General features: G+C 47.1%; 1 protein-coding gene and 1 long non-coding RNA gene across 6 annotated transcripts in view; one reads left to right on the top strand and one right to left on the bottom strand.

Annotated features, from left to right (window-relative positions):
* Positions 1–7969: 7969 nt before the first annotated feature.
* Positions 7970–11739, top strand: TEKT2 (tektin 2). 4 transcript variants are annotated; one of them, XM_040469256.1, is made up of 10 exons: positions 7970–8033; positions 8823–9082; positions 9165–9290; positions 9481–9686; positions 10215–10358; positions 10440–10554; positions 10710–10817; positions 10945–11088; positions 11244–11323; positions 11492–11739. In XM_040469256.1, exons 2-10 carry the CDS (start codon positions 8927–8929, stop codon positions 11703–11705), a joined length of 1293 nt encoding a protein of 430 aa, XP_040325190.1. In that variant the 5' UTR covers positions 7970–8033; positions 8823–8926; the 3' UTR covers positions 11706–11739. The 4 variants fall into 4 exon arrangements, with proteins under 4 accessions (XP_040325190.1, XP_040325196.1, XP_040325207.1 ...); XM_040469262.1 differs by having other exon boundaries at positions 8015–8033; positions 8828–9082; XM_040469273.1 differs by having other exon boundaries at positions 8018–8033; positions 8874–9082.
* LOC121026430 (uncharacterized) overlaps positions 11677–11925 on the bottom strand; it is a 1006-nt gene continuing 757 nt past the window's right edge. For both annotated transcript variants that reach the window (XR_005788359.1, XR_005788361.1), the window contains exon 2: positions 11677–11858. This is a non-coding gene — a long non-coding RNA (uncharacterized LOC121026430). The remainder of the gene's footprint in view (positions 11859–11925) is intronic.

Here is an 11925-nt window from a genome sequence, read left to right on the forward strand (position 1 = left end):
GTTTGAGCCTCGTGTTGGGCGTAGAGCTTAAAAAAAAAACAAAAAACAAAAAACAAAAAACAAAAAAAAAACCTCGTCCCTTCATAATCTCCACTAAACCAGTTTATGTCTTCCAGAACATCCCTTCTTTCTCTTATGTCTTCCTCACTCCAGTCTTCTCCCAGCTACATGTCCCCAGACTCGGTACAACCCTAACAGTACTGTTTGTTCTTGAAGGACCTCGTTACCAACACTAAAAAAAAACTAGTTAGCTTACTAACAAATGCTGATAGGTGACACTGTATGTGTCAGTAGACAAGTTTGACAGTTGAAGAGAATCACTGTACTGGGAATTTTGCCCAGTAACTACACGGGTATAGGAAATTTTTTAAAAATCAGTAATTATAGCCAAATGCATACAGTTAAATGGAAATATGTGTAGCAATGACACAGAGACCATGCTCTGAAAAATCACAGAGGCTCTAATGTAAGACAGGCATAGAAAAGTGGCATGGTTCTCAAAGCACACTTCAGTCGGCCTGCTGCTATGATTGTTTAGGGAGACATGAACTGGACAGAACAAATAACCAATTATATTAGAGTTCAGGGGCTTGAACTTTCTTCATAGAAAGGGGTGCTCAGTGCAGTACACTTAAGCATGTGCAGAAATGAGGTGGCAGTCCAAGAGCCCAAGGTGATTTTGCTTTTGGGGGGTCGTGCCTCTTGAACTTTAAGTTCTTGTGGTTTCCGTTGTCTGATCACTTGACAGATTCTTCATAGTTGCTGAGACTTGCATACCTTGCAGATGCTTCCAGAAAATTAACTAGGTTAATCTGTCAATGCCAGGAAAGGACATGATCATTTTTATGGTATTTTGTAAGATGTTTTTATCATAAGGGGGACTGAAATCTTTAGTCTTATCTGTAGAAGGAAGATGATTGGATTCCTATCTTCCATCACTTTTGTTACTTCTACAGTATCCACGGTTTACAAAGATCATTGCAACACCTTTACTCAGCAGCCCTTTTCTCGTGCTTGTCTCTATGAAAAGATCTTCCTCTAAGAATAATGCTTGAGTTCAAAATGTGTCTATAATTATAAACAAATCAGACATATTAGAGGCTTAGGATTATGAAGCCTAATATGACATCTGATTCTCAGCTCAAACAAAGTGTAACAGACTTGCTAAATGGTTTAGAAATAGCCCAAAAGTATTTGAAACTGCTAAATGTACACTATTACTCTGTCTTTACTGTAACATATCTTGCTAAATGGAGTTTGCACATTATCTTGTAAACACCAAGACTGAAAACGTAGGAGTCATTTTTTGATTTTGGGGGGGGGGGGCTGGTACCCCAGGTTGGGAACATAGGAATAGTTCTGATGCTGCACCAGACAGGATTTCAGTAACCACCATTATTCAGGCATCATTCAAAATGTCCTTTGTATCTTATACAAATTTGCGTTAAGGTCGTTATTTTTTTAAGATTTTTTTTTTTTTTTTTTAAGTAATCTCTGTGCCCAACATAGCACTTGAACTCACAACCCCGAGATCAAGAATCACATGCTCCATTGACTGAGCCAGCCAGGCACCCTAACAAGGTTGTTTGACCATGTTTATATATTTTGTTTTGTGAGTTTAATTTTTCTAATTTATTTTTGTACTTTCATAGAGATTTTATATTATGAAAGTTGGCCATCTGTGGTATCCTTCTGAATTGTATTTTTAAAAATCTAGTAGGAGGTGCTATCTAACCCTTTAATTACAAAAAGTATGACTATTGTCTACATTAAGGCCCTTTAGATACTGATTTGGAAATCTGGGGGCGCCTGAGTGGCTCAGTTGGTTGAGCGTCTGACTCTTGATTTCTCAGGTCATGATCCCAGGGTCATGGGATCGGGTCCCACGTCGGGCTCTGTGCTGAGCGTGCAACCTGCTTGGGAGGGATTCTCTTTTCTCTGCCCCTCTTCCCCACTAGCACTTATTCTCTCTCTAAAATAAAAAAGAGAAAGAAAAAACCTGCACAAAAGTGTAACATTTTACCTTGAGTATGGCGAGCTACTTTCCATTCATTTTAACCGAGAGATTTTTTTTCTTATGCAAGAAGAGTGAGCTCTGAGGATAAGAAGAGAAAATCAAGTGGAGGAAAAAAACAAAACAAAAACCTGTTTCAACCTCCAGAGCAAATCAGCAGCAGCTCTGTAGTGGAACCAGTAGTCATTTTTGACTAATGTGCTATGCGAAACTATTAGCCTCACCTAAGTCTCCGCCCTGAGGATCTCAGGACAAATGCCAGACCAGCAGAAAAGCAAACTGGAAAAAAGGACGGAGTCAAACGGTTCCCTCTGGAGTAAGTAATAAATGTAAAAGCAAAGAAATACCTAAGTGAAAGAGGCCACCTCTTTCCACCCACTCCATGTTTAAAAAAAAAAGAAAAAAGATGGGGGGGCCCCTGGCTGGCTCAGTTGTTAAGAGTATGTGACTCCTGATTCAAGCCCCACGTTGGGCATAGAGCTTACATTAAAAAAAAAAAAAAAAAGTAATTTCCTCTGGGACAATGATACCCAACTCTGTTGGCAAATAACTCTTATATAAAACCTCAAGATCTTCCACCAGACCTTGGAAGGAGGGTTACTTAACCGTACATAGCCAGACCCAGTCCCAATTTAAAGCAAAACTCTTCTAATGTAACACCAAGTTGTTGCTTGAAAAACATTCCCACAACCACAGCTGCCACATTCTAAAACTGTGATTTCCAGAGTTTAATTCACTAGTAAACACCTTCAGTCTTTGCTGTCATTTGCCAGGCATGTTGGTAAGCTGCTTAGGACTTCACTTTGATTATCTACGTATGACAACAAAGAAGATGAAAAAAAAAAGTCTTCAAATTTGTTCTTTGTTTTTTCTGCTTAAGAGGGGAAGAAAGGCTAAAACAGAACAGCTTTTAAGATGTTCAGTTTGGTTTTCTGCATATTGGCAACAACTGATATTTTAGTATGCTACTAAATAGGAAAAGATGAATGAAATTATCATTCACCCTGTGAATTATCTTTACATCTATTTTCCTCTTAGATTTAAATTAAATAGAAAACAACCTCAAGTGAACACCAAAATAGGAACTGCTGTTTTCTTAGAGATACGGCCACTTGAAAGAAAAAAATAAGGAAAGATAATTTATGTAAAATCTCTCCAGAGAAAAGGAAGTTAACGATCATGGAGAAATTATGGTCCAGCATTCAGGTAGTTTATAATGTCTACAAAGATCAAGCAGCATAGTAGCATACCTCAGTAGGAATGGGTTGGGCAAGCGTACTAAGTCATACTGTATTTGTGTGTAGGCATTGGAAGCGCCTGCCGCGGAAAGATACTTGCACTTTGGAAGACAACACACAAAACTGGTTGTGCAGGCAATATAGTTACATTCAGTAGCTATAGGGGTACCTTATCAAGATTTTTTTCAAGCTTATGTATATTTTGAGAGAGAGCGTGAGCAGAAGAGGGCAGAGGGAGAGAGAGAATCCCAAGCTGACAGCACAGAGCCTGACATGGGCTTGATCCCACAAACTGTGAGACCATGACCTGAGCTGAAACCAGGAGTCAGACACTTAACCAACTGAGCCACCCAGGGACCCCGAGATGCTATTTTTCGTATTAGAATAAGATCACCCAGGGGCGCCTGGGTGGCTCAGTCGGTTAAATGTCCAACTCTTGATTTCAGTTCAGGTCATGATCTCACAGTTTGGTGAGCTCGAGCCCCATGTCAGGCTCTGTGCTGGCAGTGCAGAACCTGGTTAGGATTCTCTGTCTCTCTCTCTCTCTCTCTCTCTCTCTCTCTCTCTCTGATCCTCCCCACTCATGCTCTCTCTCTCAAAAGAAATAAACATTTTTTTTAAGAAGCTCAGCTGACCATTAATTCTTTTATTTAAAGTTTATTTTTGAGAGAGAGAGTGCATGCTCACAAGAGTAGCAGGAGGGGGTGGGCAGAAAGAGATGGGGACAGAGGATCCAAAGCAGGTTGTGTGCTAACAGCAGAGAGCTGGATGCGGGGTTCAAAGTCAGGAACCATGAGATCATGACCTGAGCCAGGTCGGATGCTTAACCAACTGAGCCAGCCGGGCACCCCAATTAAAGTACTTTAGAACATTGTTCTGATTTGGTAGAAGTTGTACTCTCTGAGGATTTGAATCATTGGAATTCACTAAATTAGGTAGTCTCTGACATTTACTGGAAGGAGAAAATTGAGTACAGAGAATATACATATTATAGTACTTCACAGATTTTGAGAGAAAATGGCTTGTTGTTGCCAAGCCACTTCATGTCTCCTGTGGCTAAATCTCAAATCACTTTAAAAAAAAAAAGTTACAAGTTAACAGTCTTCTGCTTCATGGTGTTTTGTTTTTGTTTTTTTTTTTTTTTTTCACATTAAAAATAATGTCTTCCTTCATTGTATCTCTAGTATCCTTTAAAACCCATGAGAATGCTGAATGGATACTTAGGTTCTTTAACTTTGAAGAGAAATAGCAGCCAATTGAGGAACACCACAACTAGACATGTGCCAGTCAAGCTCATTTTCTTCCTCTTCATAATATTCATACGTGATGTGGCTGCTTTATCTAAGAGCAGCATTCCCAGGGTAATGCACATATTAAATAGGGAACTGATGCATATTTCTGCCAGAAACTGAGAGTAACCCACTGCGTGGATATAATGTATAAGACCTGTACGAGGATCCCTTTGAGCATATGGGGCTCTGTTTATATGTGTCCACCTGAGACTAGATATCATCACGATCACAAAACACAGAGCTTAAAGCTGCCCACAAGATTTTGTTAAAAATAAATTCCCTATTTCATTTCAATAAATGCACAATTCCCCCCAAAAGAGCCAAAAATAGCCCCTGCTTGGAGGGGTCGTGATAATTTGTGGGCTTCCTGACTCTGATGTTGGCCTTTCTTAGTTCTCTCAGCAACCCAGGCAGCCATTTGCTCAGCTGGGATACCCCTTCCCTCCAAATGGTAAATGTCATCTGACGTAAATTTCTTCTTAGCAGAAAAGTGGACACTTAGAAATGACATCAGCTGGGGCATCTGGAAGGCCTCAGGGCTTTCATCATAATCCATCATCACAAAAACAAAACAAAACAAAACAAAAAACCTTTCTGTTGAATGCACTGGAGTGCTGCCAGGACTGTGCCAAGATCTGAAATTCTTCAGCAGTTTTGCTTATTACACATGATCTAAACTGCAATAGTAAACATCACAATAACAGTGGTTTTTGGTGTTTCTAGTACAAAATGATGGTGGCTGGGTGGCTCAGTTGGTTAAGTGTCTGACTTTGGCTCAGGTCATTATCTCACAGTCTGTGAGTTCGAGCCCCAAGTTGGGCTCTGTGCTAGCAGCTCAGAGCCTGGAGCCTGCTTTGGATTCTGTGTCTCCCTCTCAATCTCTCTCTCTCTCTCTCTCTCTCTCTCTCTCTCTCTCTCTCACGCTGTGTCTCTCTCTCTCAAAAATTAATAAACGTTAAAAAATTTCCAAAATGATAGAACATGGCATCACTCATTCTTAACACTCCATTTTTCTTGGTCCAATCCATCAGCTGCCTGACCTTTTCTGCTAATACCTTCTTCCTTTGGCCAGGATGTGCAGGAACCTCATGAGTCATGAACACCAAGGCCACCATCATAGTCAGAGATACATGCCAAAGCCACCACCATTCTGCCATATTTGTTTACTGCTTTCGGTTATAAAATGTTTCAAAACATAAACTAAAATTTCTTCATTTCTTCCAGCAATTAATTTTTCCAAGACCTTTATTTCCCTGTCTTCTTTAACCCTAGTAAAAGAGCAATATCACAAAGTCCCATGCATGTCTGGTTTGTGAGCTATATATTAGAGTTTAGAAAATACTCTGTGGGGAAAAAAATATATATTCCATGGTCAGGAAGTTTGGGAAATGTTCTAGCCTCAGTCTTCCTGGAGCACTCCAGACTCACATTTCTAACTGCCTGCCAGGCAGCGCCTGGATCCACCACAAGCACCCCAAACTTCCGAAAAGCCGACCTCATCTTCCCCTTACCTACCAAGCTCCCTTGGTTCTCCCCTCTTTCCTCTGTGGAGGTATTTATCACACCATCCCACCAATCACTGGGGTGTTAAAACTGAGGACTCTTCTGGGACTTCTCTCTTTCCCTCATCTGTCAAACCTGAGCTTGGTGCCCCAGCTCAGGTTTGATAATTGAGGGTGGCTCAGTCAGTTGAGCATCTGACTTTGGCTCAGGTTGTGACCTCGCAGTACCTGAGTTTGAGCGCAGGATCAGGCTTGCTACTGTCAGCATGGAGCCTGCTTCAGATCCTCTGTTCCCCGCCCCCCCATCTCTGCACCTCCTCTGCTTACACACTCTCTCTCAAAATAAAAACATCAAACCTGAACTTGGCCTCTGGGGCAGATTGCCTGGGTTTGAATCCAGGCTTTACCTCTATGTTATGTGCCCCTGGGCACGTTCCTCACTTCTCTGTGCCTCAGTTTTCTCGCCTGTAAGACAAACATGGTAATAGCACCCACCTGCTAGGATCATTCAGCACAGTCCTCAGAAGAGGACCAGGCCAGCCTATGGGGGAGAGAGAGCATCCTTGCCTCCCTCTCGAGTTTCAGAGCCACCACTAGAGGCAGTGTAGAGTTGTAACAGGGAGAAGGTGAACCTGAGTTTCCATCCCTGTCTTTTGCAGTGCCAGTCTCCAGTTGCCTCTGAAAACGGGGATAGTGCCTACCTCCCCTATTAGTTATCAACATTAAATGTCAACATTTCCCAAGGCCTAGAACAGTACTGGCATGGTTGAATTTTTTCCCTTCTCTTTTTAAAAAAATGGTTGGATTTTGGACGTACCTGTGTGGCTCAGTTGATGAAGCAATAGACTTTGGCTCAGGTCATGATCTTATGGTTGGTGCGTTCAAACCCTGCATGCTGGTCTCTGGTGTCAGCGTGAAGCCTACTTCAGACCTTCTATCCTTGTCTCTCTGTCTCTCCCCCCGCCCCCACTCACACGCATGCTCCCTCTCTCTCTCAAAAATAAAAATAAACATTAAAAAAAAAAGGTTGGATTTTTGTAATGTATAGAATTTCGTTTTTGTTATTATTATTATTTTGAGAGATAGAGAGCGAGTGGGGGAGGGACAGAGAGAGAGAGGGAGAAAGAATCCCAAGCAGGCTTTGCACTGTCAGTGCAGAACCTGATGTAGGGCTTGAACCCAGAAACAAACCAGGAGATTTGGTTTGAGCTAAAATCAAGTTAGGCACTTAACCTACTGAGCCAACCAGGCACCCCTCTAGAATTATTGAATCACTATAGTGTACACTTGAAATTAATAGAACACTGTATGTTAACTATACTGGAACTAAAAGACCTAAAACAAGAAAAAAATGGCTGGATTTTGAGCTTTGCTTCTAACACCCCAGTTACCTCCCCATGGATGCGGCCTCTCCAAATACAAGCATCATTCCATCTCTGCCATCAAGCAGATGGATGCACTTCTTGGGCAAGACAGGACCAAATAAATGTGGGTCAATAATGTTGAATATATATATATTTCTGGAAGGTACCTGACGGGGATTGAGCCTGAGCTGGAGATTACTTTTTTTTATGTACTGTGTGTTTGTGTATGTATGTATATGTGTGTGTGTGTGTGTGTGTGTGTGTGTGTGTGTGTGTGTGTGTATACACACACACATACTGTAGACATATATAAAATAGGTATATACTTTTACCATGTCGATGCATAACTTTTATCAAAATATAAATGTTTAACGTGTAAATGGAGTAAACGGGATATCGTGATGCCCTCCTCTCGACCCCCCACCCCCGACGCCCGCCGGCCGCCCCAGCCCTGCGGCCCCGCTGTCCTATTTCTCGAGCCTCCCGCCCCTCGGAGCCGCCCCGCGGCGGCCAACCTAACAGCCAGTGTAGGTAAGGCGAGCGCGGAGGGCGGGTGCCTAGCAACCGGGGGCGCCGAACAGCGGCGCTTGGGACGCGAGGCGGAAGTGCGAACAGGGCTGGAGGTGAGATGACTAGTAGCGGGGCGGGTAGGGGGGGGGCTCTCACCCAAGCCTAGTTCCCTCCCTGTCCCCCGCCTCCTCCTTTCTCGATGCCTGCTCCTGGGTATTAATTCAAACCAAAGATGAACATACTGGGGGGGGAGGGCTGGGCTGGGACCTAGACAGACCCCAGCTCCTCCCAATCCGAGCCCTCACACACCCTCCCTTCCTCCTCCCACAAAAGGCGGAGGTTGGAGGTGGGACGACCTTATGGGGAGGGAGCCACGCCCGCGCGCCGCGGCCGGCCCGCCCCAACTCCCTAATGCCAACCTGTGTTCCCTGCAAAACTAAGTCGTCCTCTCCTTGGATGGAGAACAGGGCTTCTCCTCTTAGAGTCTCAGGGTCCTGGCCCAAAGCTGGGGCGAAAAAACAAAAGAAAGTTCCACACGACTTGGTTGCTGGAAGTAGGGGTGGAATAGATTAAGGGCTATTTTTCCTGCTAACGGCCCTCCCTCCAACCAGCCCCACTAAGCATCTGGCAACACACAAACACACACACACACACACACACACACACACACACACACACACACACACACACACCCTGAAGGATTCCATTGTCCCCTTTCACCATTTTCCAGGACCTGCAGGGTCCAGGAGTTTGTGCCTGTGTATGGATGGATGGGTGGGAGGAGACTTGGTGAATACCTCCCACAAAGCTAGTAGAGTCAAGGCTGTTCCCAAGCAGGGTTCCTGCAGGAAGGGGGCTGGCACAATAAGGACAGAAACATGTTCTTTGGGCTTTTGATCCAGAACAGGATCCCCTGAGTGGTCTCCTGCAGCCTCATTTTCCCTCTCCAGCAGAGGTGGGTGATTGGAACAGGCCTGGGGTGTTCTGACCCTTCAATCCCAGCACCATGGCCACACTAAGCGTCAAGCCCAGTCAACGCTTCCAGTTGCCGGACTGGCACACCAACAGCCGCCTGTTGTCCACCAATGCTGAGCGGCAGCGAGATGCTTCGCACCAGATCCGCCAAGACGCCCGGGTCCTCCGCAATGAGACCAACAACCAGGTTGGAGGCCAGAGCCTAGTTGGATGGGCAATGGGGAGAGCCCCAATCCCACACCCTCTTTATCTGTCTTTGTCTCTTCCAGACCATTTGGGATGAACATGACAATAGGACTCGACTGGCAGAGAGGATTGATACGGTCAACCGTTGGAAGGAGACGCTGGACAAGTGTCTGACAGATTTAGATGCTGAGATTGACGCCCTAACACAGGCAGGGAGCCAGGGACCCTGCTGCAAAGACCTCCCCACCCTCCTCACTTTGGGATCCATGCACCCAAAGTTATGGGAGTATTGGGCAGCATGTCCATCTGAGTCACCCACTGGCCCCTCTGCTAAAGTGGGGATGAGTGCTGCTTCCCAGTGGATGGCCCCACTAGCGTCCTGTGCCCTCTCCCTTCTAGATGAAAGAATCAACAGAGCAAAACCTGCAGGCCAAGAACCTGCCTCTGGATGTGGCAATTGAGTGCCTGACCCTGCGGGACAGTCGGCGTGACATTGATGTGGTGAAGGATCCTGTGGAGGAAGAGCTGCACAAAGAGGTGGAGGTCATTGATGCCACCAAGAAGGCCTTGCAACAAAAGATTAGCCAGGCCTTCCAGAAGCTCTGGTAAGGGAGCTGTATCATTCCCATGTTCCCCTGCACTTGAAGGCTGTGTGTCTTACGTGTGAAACATGTATTGTGGGTAGTGAGCAACTGGCTCTCAGGCTGCCTCCTGCCCCTGCTGTGCCCCCAGCAGAAACCACTTGCTGATTTTAGCACTCCTTCCACCACCTGAGACACGGTCTCAGAATGCTTCCTGTGACCCGGCTTTAGGCAGCCATTGCCAACTAATTGGGAGCATGAGAGATGAAGCCTCTTTTCCACCACCCCCAAGTACCTTCTTGTGAGCCTCAGTGGGTGTGTGAGCCTCAGTGGGTGTAGCTACATACATGTGTCCCCGTGAGTGTGTGCAAGCATGTGGGTGTCACCATTTTGTCCGTAGAGAGCCCCTCCAGCTGTGCTGGTCTATGTCTCTGCTGCAGCAGCTCCACTGTCAGCCCAGCTGGCCCAGCCCTCATGTCCCTTCAGTACAATGGGGCCTATGTTCTGGGACCTTGGGGGGATGGTTCCTGATCGAATCTGGCCCTTCCCCAGCCTCCTGCAGGAAATCCGACAGCAGCTCAACTCTGACCATCGGGACAAAATGGAGACATTGGACATTGACAGAGGCTGCCTCTCTCTCAACCTCAAGTCCCCAAACATCTCTCTGAAGGTTAATCCCACGCGTGTTCCCAATGGGTAAGAAGTGTTTCACCCAGTTTCTCCTCCCCACCTCACAGGCCATACTCTTATGACCCCAGTGTCTCCTGCCACCCACAGCTCCTCCAGCCTGCAGCAGTGGGATGACTTCAGCCAGTTCAACAAGGACCGGGCAGAGGCTGAGATGAAAGGAGCGGTAGAGCTGAGGGAGGCCATCGCCCTAACTATTGCCGAGGTGCCTGGCCACTCCCCACACCCTGTTCTCCCACAGCTAGTTGGTGGGCCAGTTGTTCCTGTTGGCCATGTGGCATGCCATCACCTCACCTGAGCAACTTCCTCAATGGCCATGAGCTTACGCCCTCCCCTTGCCCTGCCTCCCCTGTCCTTCAGACCAACAATGAACTTGAAGCCCAGAGGGTTGCAACAGAATTTGCCTTCAGGAAGCGGCTGCGGGAGATGGAGAAAGTATACAGTGAGCTCAGGTGGCAGGAGAAGAATGTGAGCCTTCTCTGTTGAGTCCCTGGGGCCCGGATGTCCTGCTGTGGGATGAGAGCCCACAGGAAGCCCTGGACGGGTGCACCATGGTGGGTTCAGCTGGTGGAGACCGGTCACTCTGTCCCTGCAGACCTTGGAGGAGATCGCCGAGCTGCAGGAGGACATCCGGCACCTAGAGGAGGATCTGCGCAGAAAGCTACAGAACCTGAAGCTCTGCCATACCCGACTGGAGTCCAGAACTTACCGTCCCAATGTGGAACTCTGCCGGGACCAGGTGCGAGGGCTCCCCAGTGGGGCACGGCTAAGGCTTCCTCAGGATCACCCCCCAGCACATGTTTCTGGCGGAGCAGGGGTGCTGGTGGAGGGCAGTACCCAAACTCAAGGAGAGTACACTGATCTGGGCCTCGCAACCCACTCCCCTGCCTCTAGGCACAGCATGGCCTCACTGACGAGGTTCACCAATTAGAGGCAACCATTGCTGCCCTGAAGCAGAAGCTGGCACAAGCACAGTAAGTTTGGGGAGTGGGCAGCAGGGGGAGGGAGACACCGCCCACCCACGGGGCCTTTTTTGCTGCCTTCTGGCTTCCTCAATGTCTTCCTGACTGAAGGCCAGAGAGCTCTGCCCCGGCCTCCCAGGATCATGCAGGAGTGAGGGGTTGTTTGTGCCTCCTCCCTAGGGATGCTCTGGATGCTCTCTACAAGCACCTGGCCTGGCTGCAGGCTGACATCGCCTGCAAGGCCAACTCTATGCTGTTGGACACCAAGTGCATGGACACCCGTCGGAAGCTGACTGTGCCTGCTGAGAAGTTTGTGCCGGAGGTGGACACCTTCAGCCGTACCACAAACCGCACCCTGAGTCCACTCAAAAGCTGCCAGCTGGAGCTGGTGTAGTGTTAGGTGGCTGAGGGATGAGGGGAGGGTCAGATGGGAGATGGAGGGGGGGGGGGGGCGTGGAGAGAATGAATCTAATAAACGTGGTGGTTCTCAGTCCAGATGGTTTTCTGGTGCTGCAGCCAGCAGGGAGTGAGAGGCTCCCTGGCCCTCCTGTGTGTGGAAGAGCAAAGCTGAGGAACATCATCCCGTCCCCCCCCCCCCCCCCCCCCCCCCCCCG

Source organism: Herpailurus yagouaroundi, unplaced genomic scaffold (assembly GCF_014898765.1).
Source record: "Herpailurus yagouaroundi ecotype Mexico unplaced genomic scaffold, PumYag 77, whole genome shotgun sequence".
Classification (NCBI taxonomy): domain Eukaryota; kingdom Metazoa; phylum Chordata; class Mammalia; order Carnivora; family Felidae; genus Herpailurus; species Herpailurus yagouaroundi.

Coding starts and splice junctions, on each gene's coding strand:
- TEKT2 (XM_040469256.1), top strand. CDS start 8,927: ATGGCCACACTAAGCGTCAAGCCCAGTCAACGCTTCCAGTTGCCGGAC. Junction 9,291..9,480: donor AGATTGACGCCCTAACACAG/GCAGGGAGCCAG, acceptor TCTCCCTTCTAG/ATGAAAGAATCAACAGAGCA. Junction 11,324..11,491: donor CAGAAGCTGGCACAAGCACA/GTAAGTTTGGGG, acceptor CCTCCTCCCTAG/GGATGCTCTGGATGCTCTCT.